At 30.4% G+C, this 19,076-nt stretch overlaps 1 protein-coding gene across 20 annotated transcripts in view; it reads right to left on the reverse strand.

The window, feature by feature from the left end:
* Positions 1-19,076, reverse strand: part of LOC145293809 (potassium channel subfamily T member 2-like) — a 659,145-nt gene that overhangs the window by 327,003 nt on the left and 313,066 nt on the right. For 3 of the 20 annotated variants that reach the window (XM_080140406.1, XM_080140409.1, XM_080140407.1), the window contains one exon: positions 9,757-9,991. The exons of 14 other annotated variants lie outside the window; for them this stretch is intronic. In XM_080140406.1, the coding sequence (XP_079996532.1) occupies positions 9,757-9,815 (59 nt within the window). In that variant the 5' untranslated portion in view covers positions 9,816-9,991. Of the gene's footprint in view, positions 1-9,756; positions 9,992-19,076 lie in introns of those variants that run through there. 3 more of the 20 variants (XM_080140415.1, XM_080140412.1, XM_080140408.1) reach the window with 2 other exon arrangements.

The raw sequence follows: 19,076 nt of genomic DNA on the forward strand, positions 1-19,076 counted from the left end.
AATTCGATTTTGGATCAATTCCTTTTTAAAATTGAACACGGACTTTATGGACACCCTATATATATATATATATATATATATATATATATATATATATATATATATATATATATATATTCTTTATTCTATCTACTACTAGAAGGGGGACCTGACGTTGCCCGGGATTTAATATTGATTAACACATATTTCACTCTTCCATATTTTCATTGTCATGCCATCGAAATCGGTGAAATCGCCATTTTTCAATCAAATCGATTGATTGCTTGCTCTAGTTGGGGATCCATCGCAGTGCACCTGAAGGAAGCTTCAGATGTCTCTCTGTAGTGACTTAATCCATAATATATTGTCGTCTACATTGACTTGTAGAAAACCTATTGTTGTTTTATGAAATTATTTTTATATATAATAACTTGAATTAAAGTTTAAAATGACAAAGTCAAGTATCATGCTTTAATTGTGCTTTAAACAGAAACATTCATTTCGAATGCATGTCATATCAAAGAACCTACTGTTGATTTATATACCGGGCCTTTCGGCTTGTGTGGTAATAAAACTTTTAAAATGCACTAGATTAGTCAAAATCATCTGTTACATTGGATTTCATTAGTTTCATTGATTATTTCGATTATCGATTATTGATACTTATTGAAGACATTACGACAGAAAATCTACCTAAGAACACTGCCAGGCACAAAATTACCTTTGTATGAAATTTCATAAAAATCAGTTCAGCCGTTTTCGAGTCCATAGGGCACGAACTCCACCTCCCCAAACACACACACACACACACACACACACACACACATGCGCGCACACAAAGTTCCTTTTATATAATAATAGAGATTATATAAAAGGAACTTTATCTCAGTGAGTTCATTCCCTATGGACTCGTAAACGGTTGTCGATTTTTTTGAAATGTCACACGAAGGTACTTGATGTGTCTGAGAGTGTTCTTATATAGATTTTATATCGGAATACGTTTAATAAGTATCAAAAAGTGATAATCGAAAAAATTCAATTAAAGAAGGAAGTTGATTTACACTTTTATACAGCCTAACATCACAAGAGTATTGGAGAAGTTTTATCACCGCACAAGCTGAAGTCTATAAAATCAACTGCAGATTTTTTATAAGACTGTGTTGCGTTCGAAGTGAATGTTTCTTTTTAGAGCACAACTGAACCATGATACTTGACTTTTGTACGTTTAACTTTAATTCAAGTGATTATGTAAAAATAATTTAATAAAATCAACAGTTGGTTGTTTGATAAGATAGAGGCACGTCCAAAATGAATGTTTCTGTTCAGAGCACAATTGAACCATGATACTTGGCTTTTGCATTTTAAACTTAAGTGAAGCCATTATTTACAGATAATTTTATAAAAACAACAATAGATTCTCAACAGTGCAATGTAGACTAAAATTTATTGTGGACTAAGTTACTGCAGTGAGGCATGTGAAGTTTCCTCTCGGTGCATTGTGATGGGTATCCCTAACTAATTGATTTGATTAAAACTGAGCGATTTCACTGATTTCGATAGCAATAGAAGTATGGGATCCTCATTCAATCCCGGACAACGTCATGTCTCCCTGCTAGTATATATATATATATATATATATATATATATATATATATATATATATATATATATAGTAGTAATTTATAAAATATATATGGCGATTAAGCTACACTGGATATTCAGCATTTCATCCACTCTAGGACTCCTCAGGCTTAAAACTTTGACCCTTATTATGACCCCTTAAGATTTATTGTTTTGGGCTCAAATCAAGTTATTAAGTTAGATCCATGTCCAACGAACCTATATCTAAAATGTCAAATGTTTAGACCAAAAATTGTCGGAGGAGTTTGGTAGAGTTCTCAAAAGTCAAATCATTGAACTTTGATCCCTGAATCGCAAAATTTCTGGCTGAAAATCGATGTAATCGATTTTTCAAAATCTCAGTATCCTGTATATCAAATTTCGAGTCTGTAGACTAAAAATTGACAGAGTTATGTCGTAGGGAAATGCACACACACACACACACACACACACACACACACACACACACACACACACACACACACACACACACACACAGACACTTTCACTTATATATACTCGGGGGTTTTTTTATTACAAAAGTAATGAACTAGTGAATTCAACGAGGTTGTTAGATAGTGCTCAATGAAAAGAGCTGATAATACTTGTTTATTGTTATATAAACATGCTCACATCTCGCTGCTACAAATAGCCACTTGTTTCAATCAAACAACAGATATCATCAGGCAGCGACTTGACTGTTCAAAAGTTCAATGAATAAAGGTTATTCATTGAACTTTTGAATAGTCAAGTCGCTGCCGGATGATATCTGTTGTTTGATTGAAACAAGTGGCTGTTTGTAGCAGCGGGATTTAAGCATGTTTATATAACAATAAACAAGTATATATATATATATATATATATATATATATATATATATATATATATATATATATATATATATTTCAATTAACACGAAATAATAATTATACACAAAAAAAGAAAGAAAAAAAAGCGGTCAATTTTTTTAACTTTGACCCCTATTATGACCCCTTAAAATTGATTGTTTTGGGCTCAAATCAAGAATTAAGTTTTTTTTAAACTTTGGCCCCTATTATAACCTTTTAACATTTATTGTTTTGGGCTCAAATCAAGTTATTAAGTTAGATCCATGAACCTATGTCTAAAGTTTCAAGTGTTTAGACCCAAAATTGTCGGAGGAGTTTGGTAGAGTTCTCAAAGATCAAACTTTGACCCCTTAACAGTCAAATTTATGGCCGAAAACCGATCACATAGATTTTCCCAAATCTCAGTAACCTGTATATCAAATTTCGAGTCTGTAGACTAAAAATTAACAGAGTTATTGCGAAGGAAAATGTACACAGAGAGACATACAGACAGACACATACACAGACACGTTCACTTTTATATATATACTAGCATTTCAACTCGGCGTTGCCCGGGTGTTTGGATGTGTATGTTGAGCAAAAAAAAAAGTGGTAGTAGGAAGGCAGGCTCGAACCTGCACCGCAAAGGAGGAAAGAATAGAGTAAAACCTAACGTTTATGCTGTTACGACCACCGCCAAACCGGAAGGAACATTTTTTTAAAATTAAGGCTAGACAATCTAAAGGAGAGGATAACTTTCAAAAATATCGCGAAAAAAGTGACCCCCCCCCCCTGTAGAAAAATGCCTTGTTGAAGGGGAAGATATTTGTCGTATGAAAGGTCGAACTTTAAAACGATACTGATCTTGCCCCCTATTATGACCCCTTAAAATTTATTGTTTTGGGCTCAACTCAAGTTATTAAGTTAAATCCATGTCCAAGGAACCTATATCTAAAATTTCAAGTGCGTAGACCCAAAATTGTCGGAGGAGTTTGGTAGAGTTCTCAAAGGTCAAATCGTTGAACTTTCACCCCTTAATCGCCAAATTTCTGGCCAAAAACCGATCACATCGACTTTCCCAAATCTCAGTACCCTGTATATCAAATTTCGAGTCTGTAGACTAAAAATTGACAGAGTTATTGCGTAGGGAAATGTACACACACACACACAGACACGTTCACTTTTATATATATATAGATAGATAAATGTATATATATATATATATTTGTTTAAAATATTTTACCTACTAAACTCCTCCGTCAATTTTTGGTCTACAGACATGAAACTTAATATATAGTGTATTCGGATCCATGCGAATAAACTTTATATTTGGGTTTTAGGGAAATTGGTGCAAAAGCATGGAAATTTAAAGAAAATGGAATTTGCCAGGGGAAAGTCGAACGATGGCATTACGAATATGCATGCATAACGTAATAGCTATTGGTCCATGTTTTAATTTTTAGCCTTGCAGCACACATGCCTTCATAACTCAGGCATTAACATCAAAGGAAAAAGTAAATCATGAGCTAAACGTTTTGGTCTCAATTCTCGGTGGTGGCACACGAGTCATTTTTATTTTTTAAACTTTTTAAATCATTACTATATATTGGGTATAATATAATATTAAATACGAAATCAGCATTAATTAAAATATATTTTAGCGTATTTTACCACCAGGCAATGCTGGATGGCTTGCTTGAAACAGCAAAACAGTACTGTATGTGGATGACAATATATATATATATATATATATATATATATATATATATATATATATATATATATATATATATATATATTATAAACCGTTTTAATAATAATATAGTTGATAGGTAAAAAGATAGGTGAAAAAATCTTTTGCATTTATTCATTTAAATGACATTAACACATGATAAGTTTCATTATCCATGTGAAAGGCTGAAATAAAAATTGCATTGAAAAATATAGTCGCCATCCTTATAAACAAAGAGAAATATGATAGCTAAGGAAGAACGATAACTTCTTTTCCAAATTTTCAAGTTAAAAAAGATGTGTGTATAACCTTGAGTAGCAGTGTCAGAAATCGCAGTGATAAAAACTTGAATAATTCGACCTTCTATCTTTCGAAGTTTATAACTACTTGAAAAATGTAATTCATGCCCTAATTTTTTTCAATTAAGGGTGCAAAGACCAAATTTAAAAAAAATAGCAGGTCTAATAGCAAATTATGCAATATTTGTTTTTTTTTTTTAATCGGTGTTCTTTAAATAGATTTAAAGAAAATCAACGAATTTTAACTTAATTCGATAATAATATATATATATATATATATATATATATATACATTCCAAAAAAATCACTTACCTATAAAAATACTAATCAATGAGTACTTCCATTCTTAATTGTTAAGAATTTATCCATATTTATATTTTATATTCCATGTCCTTCTTAAATAAAATACTTTTTTAAGCAAGGATAAAAAAACGCGACACAAATGTTTTTCACAGTTGAAATAAAGGGAGACAAATGTCTGCTTTTCTTCGAGTTGACATCTTCGGTGGATTTAAGCGCCAGAATTAATGTCTTTTCTATTGCGTGCTGTAAACAAAAATTAGTATATGAAAATGATCCCATTTCACTTATCAGTTTTTGCCGTTAAACAAAAGATCAGTCGACCGATTTTTTATTTTTTTTATTCTCTTAAAGAAATACATGAATTTTTGATTTAATATATTTTATTTCTTCTTTATGGAGCGAATGTTTTTTCAAATATCTAAAAAAAAAAAACATTGAATGAAATAGAAAAAATTGTCGTAATTGTACGAAATTTTCTGAACAATATAACAAGATTATAAAGTGTCACTTAAAAAAAATTCAACGTGTTTTAAAAAAAAAGGTTTTAAATTTTGGGCTTTACAGGTAAATTTGCAAATAACAGTTCTTTTTTGTTTTAAATTAGCTTATTTTATTTATCGATCTTTTATCTTCAATTTGTGATACATAAATTTGAGGTGAGAAAATTAATTATTTTCATTTTAATAGACATTTCAAAATGGGAGGGATGAATTTAACAAAAAAACGCTTGTCTAGAATATTATATTCGGTTTATTGGAAAGAGCATAAAATTTCACATTGAATCTGAAAATATCTTAAAAATTGAACCAATAGAAAAATTTTGGTAGTTTTTAAGGTTTAAAAATTGAAAAAAATTTAACTCGTAAAATTCAATTGATTCCATTACGTAAAAAATGGCTGCATGAACACTGTTTTTAAAAAAAAAAAAAAAAAAAAATATATATATATATATATATATTTCTATTATTTTTTAAACAAATTTAATAGTTTATTTTGGAAGTATATTCCATAAAGAAAATAAACAACCCACTTTAAAAAAAGAAATTACGAGTTTGTTATATTTTATTCGCAGTTTTGTGTCAGGGGTGTCAAAAATTCACAAAAAATTCTGATACACAGAAACCTTGAGTTGTCGTTTTTCCTTATCTAGCCTCTTTTTCGATTTGTTTAGATGGGAACTATACTTTTCTGACATAATATTTATAATTATATGAGTACAATGAAACTTAACATAACAAGGTTTTTAATGTTTATTTTTTTTTTTGTTTTTACTAAAACTTGGTTTCGTCAAAAAATAAATAAATTGGTTATGAATAACGTTGAAATCTATTTCACTCTAAATCATTTACGCGATTGAAATAAAGATTAACTCTAAATGAAGGAATTATTTTTTATACTATTGTTGAAAGAATAGTCTGAAAAATACTCATTTTCTTATTTCAGTCATGTAAACTGAACGAAAATTAACTAAAATAAGAAAGGCCAGCATTGCTATTTTTTTTTCATTTATTTATTGGAAGAAATGTTGATAACTGGATTTATTAAAAAATGAAAAAAAAAACTTTAAATAATAAAAAAAATTCAGACGTAAAATTCAATTTTACGTTTTACGTGTATTAATAATTTTTTGGCTCTTTTATCTTATAAATAAAAAAGAATATGCTATAAAAAAATTTGTTGTTGCTAGAGAAAGAGAGGAGGAAATCAGAGAGAGGGAGAAGAAGAGGGAGTGATAAGGATGCCAAATTTTCGCGCTTTTATTAACGTCATCCCCCTCTTCTCTGTGACTCTTATGTCTCATCGGTATATCTTTCTAGCTAGTTAAGATTTATTAGTTTCATTTAAATTAAATCGCTTGATTAGATAATTAATGAGCATATTTAATAAAAAAGGGGTTTATTATTTATTCTTTCATATTATTCAATTATTTAAATAATTACTCTTAATATCGATAAAACTGTTTATAGTGAAAATAGGATAATAAAATTATAAATGAATAACAGCAAGCAATTATTTATTATAGACTGTTTAAAAGGAAGTCGTGCCAATTAGGCAGATATATGAATGTATGTTTTTTGTCAATACTCTATATACTGTATTTCAAAGTATCGTGTTGCATTATTATTAATGTAAATTACGGTAAGTCGTTTTAATGGTCAGGTAATAGTGATTAATGGAAAAACGTCTTTGTCATTTATTCATTTAGATATCCGCTTCCTTATGAATGAAACATTTTGGAAGAAGAAATGATGGAGTTCACTTAGTGTAATACAATATTCTTTTGTGAAAAAAATTGATCCCTTTCAGTTATCAGTACTTTAAAATGTAAACAAATAAATAAATTTAATTTGAAAACGATATGATTTCTTCTATTTACAGTAGCAGCAGGTTCATTAGCTCAGATGTTAGAGAATCCTACATTATTAGTCATGCTTGCCATTGACTAACGTCAGGATGTTAAATCTTGGAATTGATGCATTCGCTACATCTAGCCACACTGATGAGTTGTGAGACCATAAAACAGTTGTTTATATATATATATATAATATATATATATATATATATATATGTGTATATATATATATATAACATATATATCTATATATATAACATATATATAATATGTTTATATATATATATATATATATATATATATATATATATATATATATATATATATTGTGAATAAATATTAATAATTGTTACTTACAGATACTAGTATTGCATGCTTATGCAATCATCAGCGTAGGAAATGATAATTCTGGTCAAAGGATTCAAATAGAGCTCATACAGTAAAATAGAAAATGTATTATGCAATAAACATTATGAAATCATAGTACAAAAAATTCAAGATCAATAAATATTTTTGTGTACATTTGCTTCAGAATTTCGCATAATCTTCGTCACTAAAAATCTCATTACTTTCTTACAGGTTGGCATCAAAATGGAATTGTTAATAAGAATAACAAATCCAGAAACAATATTACTTTTTGTTTCTGAAACATGAGTACACAAAATATTTGTTGATGTTGATTTTTGGATCATGATTACATTATATCACGCTATCATGTCATAGATTTTGTATTCTACTAAGGTATAATGTGTGTGTGTGTGTGTGTGTGTGTGTGCGTGCGTGCGTGCGTGCGTGCGTGCGTGTGTGTGTGTGTGTGTGTGTGTGTGTGTGTGTGTGCGTGAAAGAATTAAAGGATCAATTCAATCTGATCTTACTTTGGAGCAAACAAATGTAAAAAATTCAATGGATAAATTTAAATGACGAAAATAACTTTGATAATAAGAAATTTCTGTTTGTTTTTTTGGAGTATGTAAGACTTTTCGAAGATAAATCCTTTTCATTTGATCCCTGTCAACGCACGCACACACACACACACACACACACACACACACACACACACACACACACACACACACACACACACACACACACACACACATTGTATTTGGCATTAAATGAAATTTAAACATGTTACAACGTAAAATTTACAAATCTATCGTATGTATAGAATTTGTAAAAATACAAAAACTAAAAAAATATGATATTAATTTATATTATTTCGACTATATACTAATCTCATGTTAAATGTTATTCTTACATGAACCTGCGATGCAACGGATAAAAGTGCTGCGTATAATCAGTTCTAAGTGATAGTTTTCCCAAAGTTCAATCTTAAGTTCATAAATGAATAAAACAGAAGAATAAATTATGGAAACCTTTCTTAAAATATGATCATTAATTAACAATACTAAGAACATATAATCATGAATCACTTAAGATTTCTATCAGGTCATGATTAATAGAACGAGAACAACCTACTCTTGTGCTTTAAATATTCATACTAAAAATCCATACAAATTCTCGAATTCAACAAGATGCACTTGAAGAAGGTTACATCGACTGAAACATTGTGAGAATAGCATCCAAGATGAGAACAGTAGTCAAAAAATTCCATCTAATAAAAATAATTCATCCTCATCTCTAAAACTATCAAGCATATCATTTTTTATTTGTATTGTATAAATATAATTTTGAAGTGCAATTGCATTATAAGTCACATTTTAACCATCCTATTTTCCTATATTAAGTATAATTAATGATATACTAAAATAAGAAATGAAAATCTTTATAGTGAATGTTTTTTTTAAACTTTTTTTTTTGCTTGTAATACTTTTTTAATTTTATCTATGGAAAAAGGCAAAATAAAATACTTAAGTTTTCATTGTGTTTATTTTCCCCTTTTTATTATAGGAAAGCCTTTACTAAAATTAAAATCTAAAAAAAAATGAATTGTTTACAAAATCTGTCGATGTTGCATCATTGTGAGTTACCTATTCACAGTCATTATTTGAAGCAACACTTTGAGCCTGCTCTCGGCCTGTTAAGCTAATCAAACTTTCTCATGGTCAGGATAAAAATCTATAGAGATTTTTGTTTGAATTTACAATTACAAGCAGATGAGTTAGAATAAAATTCCAACAATTTTTACATTAAAATTTTAACTTGTATAAAATTGAATGTTTAATTAAAAATTTTGTGTGCTTAAAAATATAATAAATTTATTCCATTAGATGTGAAGAAAGAATCATTGATTTGAGCATCATTTTGAATATTAAACAAAAATACCGTCCTTGAAAAAATAAAAAAACTGAGTAGAAAGAAATTATTTTAGTTGTAAATTAACTTTTTAAACAAATTGCTAAAGTATAAAATGATAAATTGTCATGGCAGACAACATTTGTCATTCTTTTACAATGATTGACGTTTTTCTTCTAACTTATTAACATTGTTGATATGGAAATGTCCTTCAGGTGGAGATTAAAAGTGACTCAACTTTATTAGTTTGTTGAGTGAAATATTTGTAAGTGAAATGATTGAATTGCGTGCCCGGTCGTCAGTATGAAAGTCAACAATTAAAAAGTGTTAGCAGTAATAATAATAATAAAAGGAACCATTTTCCAAATGTGAATAAAAGCAACTTACCTGTGGATATCTTCTTCGGAAACTCCAAGAAAGCTGAATACAGATGCTCGTCGAGACATTTCAACTCACTCTTCACTGAAATTGACAAGCAACACTTCTTCCTCAGCTGTTCGTCTGCTGACTAGCTACTCGAGACTGATCACCAGCCAACTTAGATTTTACGTAAGGGAGTTAACTCTGTACTTTCTCATTATGCTTCAATGGGTAATTATTTCCGTAGAAATGTATGTGCGCACTGCAAATTTATGTAGTTAACAGTTAAGGAAAGAGAGTACATAAAGAATATATACACATGCAGACGAAAGTTGTTGTCTAAGAAATATGTATACAAGAAGACACGCTCCTATTTTTCTTTGAACAATTAAAAAAGAAAGCCATTAAGAATTTATAAGATTCTTCTTCACAGTTACATAAAAAAAAATTTTGTTCCAGATTTTTCCTATTTCTTTATATTAGCCTGATTTATTTTTTACTTTTAAATTATTTAATATTTTCTGTACATTTAAATGTTAAATTCCTTATTCCTTAAATAATTTAAAAACAAACAAACAAACAAATAAACAAACAAACAAACAAACAAAAAACAGGCGCATTGCTTTCATTTTAATAGGCTGTGTTGATTTATTAACGTAGTTGCACACAAATCAAACAAAATGCAATATTATAAAATAATCAGTTATTTTTTCGTCCAGTGAGGATTTTTTAAGCTTATCCTTATTTGAGATGAACCTAGTGTATTATCTGTCTTTCTTTTTTAACAATATGTGTAATATTTACTAAAATGTTGATATAATTTCTCATCTTCATAGATGAGAAATTATATAATAATATAAGTAAAATATATATAATTCAAAATCAGATCATAATTTCATTAGATTTGAATGACTTAATTTCTATCATTAAGTCTCATATGTACTAGTAGTTGTATTGCTGCTTGGGTATTTACTAAATAAGAATACAGAACTCCTGATGTTACTTTCATTTTTATAGTGTATTATCAAGGAAATGACCATTGATTAAATATTTGATACCCAGGCAATGTCAGGGAGATTGTTTATTCTCTCTGTCTCTTTCTCTGTCTCTGTCTCTGTCTCTGTCTCTATCTGTCTGTCTCTGCATATATATATATGTGTGTGTGTGTGTGTGTGTGTGTGTGTGTGTGTGTATACATATATATATATTATATGGAAAAATGCGCGCATGAAAAGTAATATTCTTAAGATTTTATTAAACCTAAAAAAGTAAAGAACAAGATATTCTAGTAAAGTAAAAAATAAGAATTTTTTAGACTTAAAATATTGCAGCTAAAAATAAAATTTGAATATTGATAAATATTTCATTTATTGTTTGCATATGTTGTTGTTTATTGTTGAGTTAGAAAGGGTGCCAGTCGCTGGATTTAACTTATTTTCCCCCTATTATTTGCATATATTTATGTAGTGAAAATTGTTTGAATAAAATTAATTCATTAGTTAGTTAGTTAGTAGATGGAATTAATAATTTTATAATTTACATAAAAATGAATTAAATGATCCTAATTATGATATAATAAAATTATTAATTTTTATGTAAATTATAAAATTCAAATTTTATTTTTAGCTGCAATATTTTAAGTCTAAAAAATTCTTATTTTTTACTTTACTAGAATATCTTGTTCTTTACTTTTTCAGGTTTAATAAAATCTTAAGAATATTACTTTTCATGCGCGCATTTTTCCATATAATTCATGATTTTTCCAGGCATTGCTATTGTATTAATATATAAATTTATAATATTTATTAATGATTGTCAAAAAAAAATTAGCTCTCAAACACACATTTATGCAATATTTATCATTCAATCACAGTAGTTCCGAGCCAGGGTCTCTACCGAGACTGCGGTTCATGAATTCGTGATCTGTATAGAGCGTAAACTAACAAAAAAGAAGACGGCACTCGGTGTCTTTTTAGATATCGTTGGAGCTTTTGACAACATACCCTTCAGTAGTATGTTCAAGTCGCTACGAGAACTCTATGTGCCACCAGTACTCATCCGATGGATTGAGTATATGGTGAGGCACAGAACAGTTCAAGTAGAACTACTGAGGGCAACTGTTAAAAGGGAAGTAGTTAAATGAAACCCCAAAAGTGGGATTTTATCACCTTTACTATGGAACTGTATGCTGAATCCTCTTTTAAAGGAGTTTAAAAATAGGAATATTTATGCCCAGGCTGATGCTGATGACATCGCAGTGACGCAGTGCTGGTCGCGGGTTCAAAAGCATCATTGGTCAGACGCATTGCCAAAATGGCATTAAATATTCCTAATAAATGGTCTAATCGAAATGAATTAGAATTCAGTAGCCGTAAAACAGAAATGATCTTGTTTACATATAAAAGGAATTGCCAACTTGGTGACCTTTTTCTGAGTGGACAGAAATTGAAACTTTCGCAGGAGGCAAGGCTGTTAGGGGTAATGACTACATTTTTCATCCAATGTGATAACGAAAAATTTGAGTTCATTCAAAGAGTATGTATATCAGAAAATTCACTAATATTTTTAATCGATAAATTCACCATTTTTCGCTATAAAATCATAAGGAGAGTTAAAAATATTAGTTATTAAAAAAAGTTCGGTTTTTTAATTATAAAAAAAAACGATACACGGGATTGAACCTAAAATCTTTCCACCAACCCCGGTACTCTAACCGTTACGCTAACATGTCATATTGGCAAAATCGCAGTAAAAAATATTTATATACAAAAAAAAGTTATGCAAAATAAAAAAAGCGTTAGTCACTTATGTACTTACTCTCCTGTTTGTGAACCCACATATTTTGTTGTAACTTTTTTTCTACTGAACCAATTTTCGAAATTTTTTTTCAAAATGTAGCTAATGAGGTCTTCTATCCAACTATATAACCTGTTTGAAATTTGGTTGCGAACGGAATTAGTGGTGGGGGTTTGAATGTGTCTCGATTCATTCAATTTCGGACTTAAGCATATATTCAACCACTACCGTGGTTGAATGATGTATATATATATATATATATATATATATATATATATATATATATATATATATATATATGCGCTCTGTTATTATATTTAACATACATTGAGCTTCTAAACAGAAAGAATTTGTGTGCACAAAGAGTTTAATATAATTGGAAAAACATATTTTACTAAAATAACACACACACACACACACACACACATATATATATATATATATATATATATATATATATATATATATATATATATATATATATATTATAAGCTCTATTTCCTATTTGGTTTTATCAAGCTTTTATATCTGGCTGAGATAATTTTATAAATATTAATTCTTTAATATTTATAATTTACTTTAATTTTACCATCTTGGATCATTTTGGTAAATTCACTTGTAATTTTCATTTTATATATATATATATATATATATATATATATATATATATATATATATATATATATATATATATATATAGTGATACCTCGGCACTCGACCATAATTTTTCCAGATGTTTGTTCAAACACTGAAATTATTGACAACCGAAACGATATTTCCCCTTTAAATTAACTGAAATAGAATTAATTGCCTTCAGAGTTAAAAAGTCTCTTTTTATCTGTAAATTTGAAAGATTTTATACATTTAATTGCACTGCAATTTCATATTCCTTTACAAGCGCTGACACACGTATTCCTTTTTCAAATTTCTCTATCAGTTCCTTTTTAAATTTGATTGTTGTTTGTAGTTATCCGTTTTGAACTCACTTTACTGCTTTTATTTCTCCTTTCTTTCTTTTTATCCCATGGTAAAAGAATATCCATTTCTTCTTTGTTTCTAAAATCTTTACATGATGCTAGACTGATCCTTTGAACAACAATTTTTTTTTTCCGCAATTAATTACTGTCATCCCGAGATATGTCTGCTTCATTCATTGTATTGAAGTTTACTGACTTTTTTTTTTCACTTTTTGGACACCTTTGTCGTTCCATGCAAAAAGGGGGTCGATCAATCAAATTGTGTGTTTCTGATGCCATGCTGATGGGCTAAAAGTAATTCAGACACTGTCTAAACTGTCTAAGGGGTTGCGATGATGCTGTTCTAAATATAACTCTCATTGCAAAGTTCAGACATGCATGGCAATGTCGTCAAAGTGGTGTTGGGTCCTCACACTACACTTCAAAAGTATCACAACAGTATGAATTACAACATTCCATTGAGGAGCACTGCTGCTTGTTTATATTTGAAACAAAGCAAATGGTTCGAACTTTGAAATTTCGTTTGACTACTAAGACAAGAAAATCTCCAACTTTTGGTTTGAACATCGAGTTGTTTGACTACCGAAACGTTCGACAACTGAGTTATCACACACACTCTCTCTCTCTTTCTTTCTCTCTCTCTCTCTCTCTCTCTCTCTCTCTCTCTCTCTCTCTATATATATATATATATATATATATATATATATATATATATATATGTGTGTGTGTGTGTGTGTGTGTGTGTATAACTACTTCATCTGATCACATAAATTAATATATGAAAGTATAAATTTATGCGTAAACCTTCAGCATTTACTTCAACAGTGCTCAATACGTAGGTAGAGCTAGGTAGTAAGTTATAAAATATATATGGCGATTAAGCTATACAGAATATTCCGCGTTTCATCCACGCTAGGATTCATCAGACTTATGCAAGAATTTTGTGGTTGTCTCGCGTTTTTATATACACACCTTCCATTGAGTTTTTAGTTAACCAATCAGCTTTCTAGTTTCCACCACACCCTTCCTAATCAGCCAATGAGCAGGGACTTACAGGTCAAAGGTGTGTGTGTGATAGTTTATGTACATGTATGTTTATTTATTTTTTTATTTGTTTATTTTCTATTGTTATTGTTAGTTTTAAAATTATTTTGTATCTCTATCCTAGAGTAAATTTTATCCTGTGAACACAGTTGTTCGCTATTTCTCTCCTATACTTTAATAGATATTGGGGTTCTTTAAAGTATAGGATAGCAAATTTTTAATGAAGGCATAATCTACATGGATCGTCTAGGTATCTACATGTGTTTGCTTGTCTTACTATTTTCCATTCGACTACTGGCGAACGTCTGATTTTCTTGAGTTCCCAGTATTTGTTTGCTAGAGTTGTTTTCATACGGTGTTTTTTATTACTGAATGTACTTTTGTGGTCATAATATCGAGTTTTGAAATCTAAGGAAGTCACACCTACGTAATATTTCTTGTTATTCAGGGTTTCTTTCGCAAATATTGTGGCCTGGTAAACTATTCTTTTGGTTAGACATTTATTTTGAAGTGGGTAAAGTGTGCGGTATCTACAGTTGCATTTACCTTGTTCGTTATTAGTATTTTTATTTCTAGTATGGTTGTCGTTGTCCAGAGTTGGTTTATTATTATTATTATTATTATTATTATTATTATTATTATTATTTCTACTAGTTACATATGTGTCCTTTGTGTTTTATTTTTGTTATGGTGTCCACTATTTTATTGTTATTTTGTTGTTGTTTTCATTGCTTTTATTTAATATTTTGTTATTATGTGCTTTAATTATCATCTCTAAATTTTGGCAGCAGCTGTAGGATAACTTTAGGTTATTTTTATTGAAAATTTTGTGTAAGGGATTGGTTGCAGGGAAGATAAGATCTAGAAATTTCTTGCCAAGTTTTGTTTTTACAATTTGATTGTATGGCGCCGTATACCAGATTATATTTCTTTTTCTTCTATTTTTAATTTTATTATAGTTATTGGTGTTTTGTTGCTTATATTTGATATCAATATTTTTGTATCCACTATTTTTTAGGACTGTTTCATAGATATTGGCTGACCTGTTAAATGCATTTTCATCGCTTGAGTTACTGCTGAGTCTACTTATGATTGAGTTAGGAATCTGTTTTATAATTGATGGTGGGTGATTGGACTTAGGGTTTACGTATATTGTATTAGTGTTATCTTTTAAGTAGTGTTCATATATGTTTTTATTTTAATGTGACGTTCGGAAAGTTTGTTATTTTTATGTTAGCTAGTACGTCTACTTTTAGGCCTAATTTTTTCATTTCCTTTTAGATGATTTTCTTAAAGTTATCTCCCTTGACTTTGTTGGAATCTTTTATTATAGCTAGTCCATCATCTCTATATAGGCTGATATCCGTAGTATCAAATATGCTTGTGAAGGTATATAGAATGAATAATCCCACAAGATCTGACGCCTATGCAGAATCCAGGGCACCCATCGTGAATTTTATAGCAGGACCCACTCTCACCAATCGTTTACTTCTACTTGCACATCTGCCATTGCTCAAAGGCAGCATGCATAACACAGATTTAACTGACATAAGTCCAGTTCAAACAGACAGAAGTATATAGAAGCTAGAAGTAATGTTAAGAAAGAAATAGCAACAGCTAAGAGAGAATTTACTGAAACCACTAAAAAACGCATCGAAGCACAAAAATTAGGAACTCCTGACTTCTGGAAAATCTGCAACAGTGGACAATCAACAATTCCTCCACTAGCCAACAATCACGAGGTTGTTTGCTCAGCAACCGACAAGGCTAATATGCTTGCCAGTCAGTTTGCCTCAAAGTCCACACTGGACCCTTCCAACCACCCCCTGCCTGACTTTCCTTTGCGGACAGACGCCATGCTATGCGATCTAAAAATCACCCCTGCTCAGGTGCATGCTATCATAAAAATCTTGACACTTCAAAAGCATGTGGACCCGATCTCATCCCAGCCGAAGTAGCTCCAGTTCTCTCCAAACTCTACAACAAATGCCTTAATGAATCTTGCTAGGCTGTTGGAAAACTGCTTCTGTGGTACCAGTATTCAAGAATTCTGGCGAAAGAACTGACTCATCAAATTATCGCCCCATTAGCCTCCTCCAACTTTTCACCAAAATATTAGCGACCATAGTTAACCATGCTCTAGTCCGTCACCTTACAGATGCTAAACTTCTGACTAACAAACAATATGGATTTAGACAAGCCCGTTCCACAGCAGACATCCTCACTGTAATTTCTGAACGTATATACCAGTCACTGGACAAAGCGGGGAGGGCAGAGCGGTAGCTCTAGATATATCTAAGGCTTTTGACAGTGTATGTCATGAGGGTCTCCTAAGGAAAATTAGATCATACGGTATCACTGGTAGAATACTTAACATAATTAAATCCTTCTTAGATAAGAGAAAAATCCAGGTTGTCCTCGACGGTCATACATCTAAACAATATGATATAAACGTGGGAGTGCCTCAGGGGTCTATCCTTGAACCTGTATTGTTCCTAATATTCATTAATGACCTCCCTGACAAAATTGCCTCTGAGATGGGTATATATGCTGATGAAACTACACTCTATAACAGGCATGACAGGAAAACCAATGAACACATATCTAAAGAAATGGCAAAAACACTAGAGGATGACCTCCAATCTATAGTGGAATGAGGACAAAAATGGATGGTCACATTCAATGCTGCCAAGACTAAACTGGTTTCCTTCAATAATTACAAGAAACCTTCCCTGCCACCAATAGCAATAGCCAGTGACTCTTTATATGAGAGTACATCTTTCAAACTGCTTGGCCTAACGTTCACAGGAAACATGAGTTGGAACAATTGCATTGAAAGCACTGCCAGGGCCGCTGCAAAGAAGGTAGGCTCTCTCTAACACCCAACAGTATCCTGTACCTCTATAAGGCTACCATTCGACCATGTATGGAGTATTGCTGTCACATTTGGGCTGGTGCATCTGCTACTAGTCTCTCGCTCCTAGACCAGTTTCAAAAGAGAGTCGCCAATCTGATAGGCCCTGAACTGGTATCTAAGCTTCAGCCTCTGTCCCATCGACGAAATGTTGCATCCCTCTGCCTGTTCTACAAGTATTTTAATGGTGAATGCTCTGGCGAACTGCAGACACTTGTGCCCCCACGATGTAGACACCCTCGACAAACCCGACAGGCAGCTAAATCCCGACAGGCAGCTAAATCCTACCCCGACACAGTAGAGATCCCTAGATGCAATTAATAGTGTAAAAGCAGATATAGGGGATGATGAGAATGATGCCAGGTTTTATCAAATAGGTTAATGATGGAAAATATTATATTTATGAATAGGAATAAATAATGATGCTAAGTAAGCTACAGTTGAGAGGTGTGGGAGGTTGTGCCTGCTGATCTACTGTAGCGTATAAGTTGCTAAGGAGGTGGGAATTGTAGTGACGTCAGTAAATTGAAATTTCACTTTTTTGTTAAATAATTTATCTTGTAAATTTGAAATTAAAATTTTCCAAACAATTAAAATTCTTTAAAATTTGTAACTAAAAATATTTCAAAAAATTAAAAATCTTTAAAATTAGTAATTAAAAGTTTTTTTTATTTAAACAAAGGAAAGAAAGGGAGTTTAATGATTTACAAATGCTAAATTTCTCAGGAATTTCTCCATTTATGGTAACTTTGAAAGAGATAAAATTATAATCATTAAGTATACAAGTTCCAAAATTGTTAAAAAATGGGCTTAGTTTTTGAGACATTTATGGTCCAATAGGAATTCTATTCGTTGACTAATGTTAAACAGTGATTGATGAGTTTCCTTTTTATCTATGATGATGAAGAGACTTAATAAATTTGTCTCAGAAACGTACATTAAAACAATGTTGATGTTGAATATTTGGAGCTTATATATATATATATATATATATATATATATATATATATATAGAGAGAGAGAGAGAGAGAGAGAGAGAGAAGGAGATAGAGAAAGATAAAGACAAAGAGAGAAAGAGAGAGTAAAATATGTACCCGACATTGCTTGGGTATCAAATATGTTGAGCCAAAATTCTAAACATAAAGCATCTGACGCACTTGATTTACTTCACCTTTTATCTAACTTTGAAATCTTGGTTTCTTTGTCTAGTTAAGATGCACTATAAATAAATGAATATATATATATATATAATGTATATATAATGCATATATATATATATATATATATATGCATTATATATATATACATATATATATAGTATATAGTGTATATATAATGCATATTCGTATCATAGTCTTTCTATAATCATTTTTGTCGGATACTGAAGGAAAAAGTTCTCCAGACTATACTTGATGAACATTTCCATTCAAAACCAAGAGAATAAACCTGTAAGCAAAATTTTCTCTAATAAAATAGATTTTTTCTCTCAGAGAAAAATAAAATGTAAATTTTGTTCAACGTACAGCATTACACTTAAATTCGTATTAAAAACTGAAGATCCAACAACTGATTTAACAACAACAAGAACTAAAAAACAACAGATGCTACAACAGAAA

The sequence above is a fragment of the Euprymna scolopes genome, chromosome 15 (assembly GCF_053919585.1).
Source record: "Euprymna scolopes isolate OS-2025 chromosome 15, ASM5391958v1, whole genome shotgun sequence".
NCBI classification, from domain to species: Eukaryota; Metazoa; Mollusca; class Cephalopoda; order Sepiida; family Sepiolidae; genus Euprymna; species Euprymna scolopes.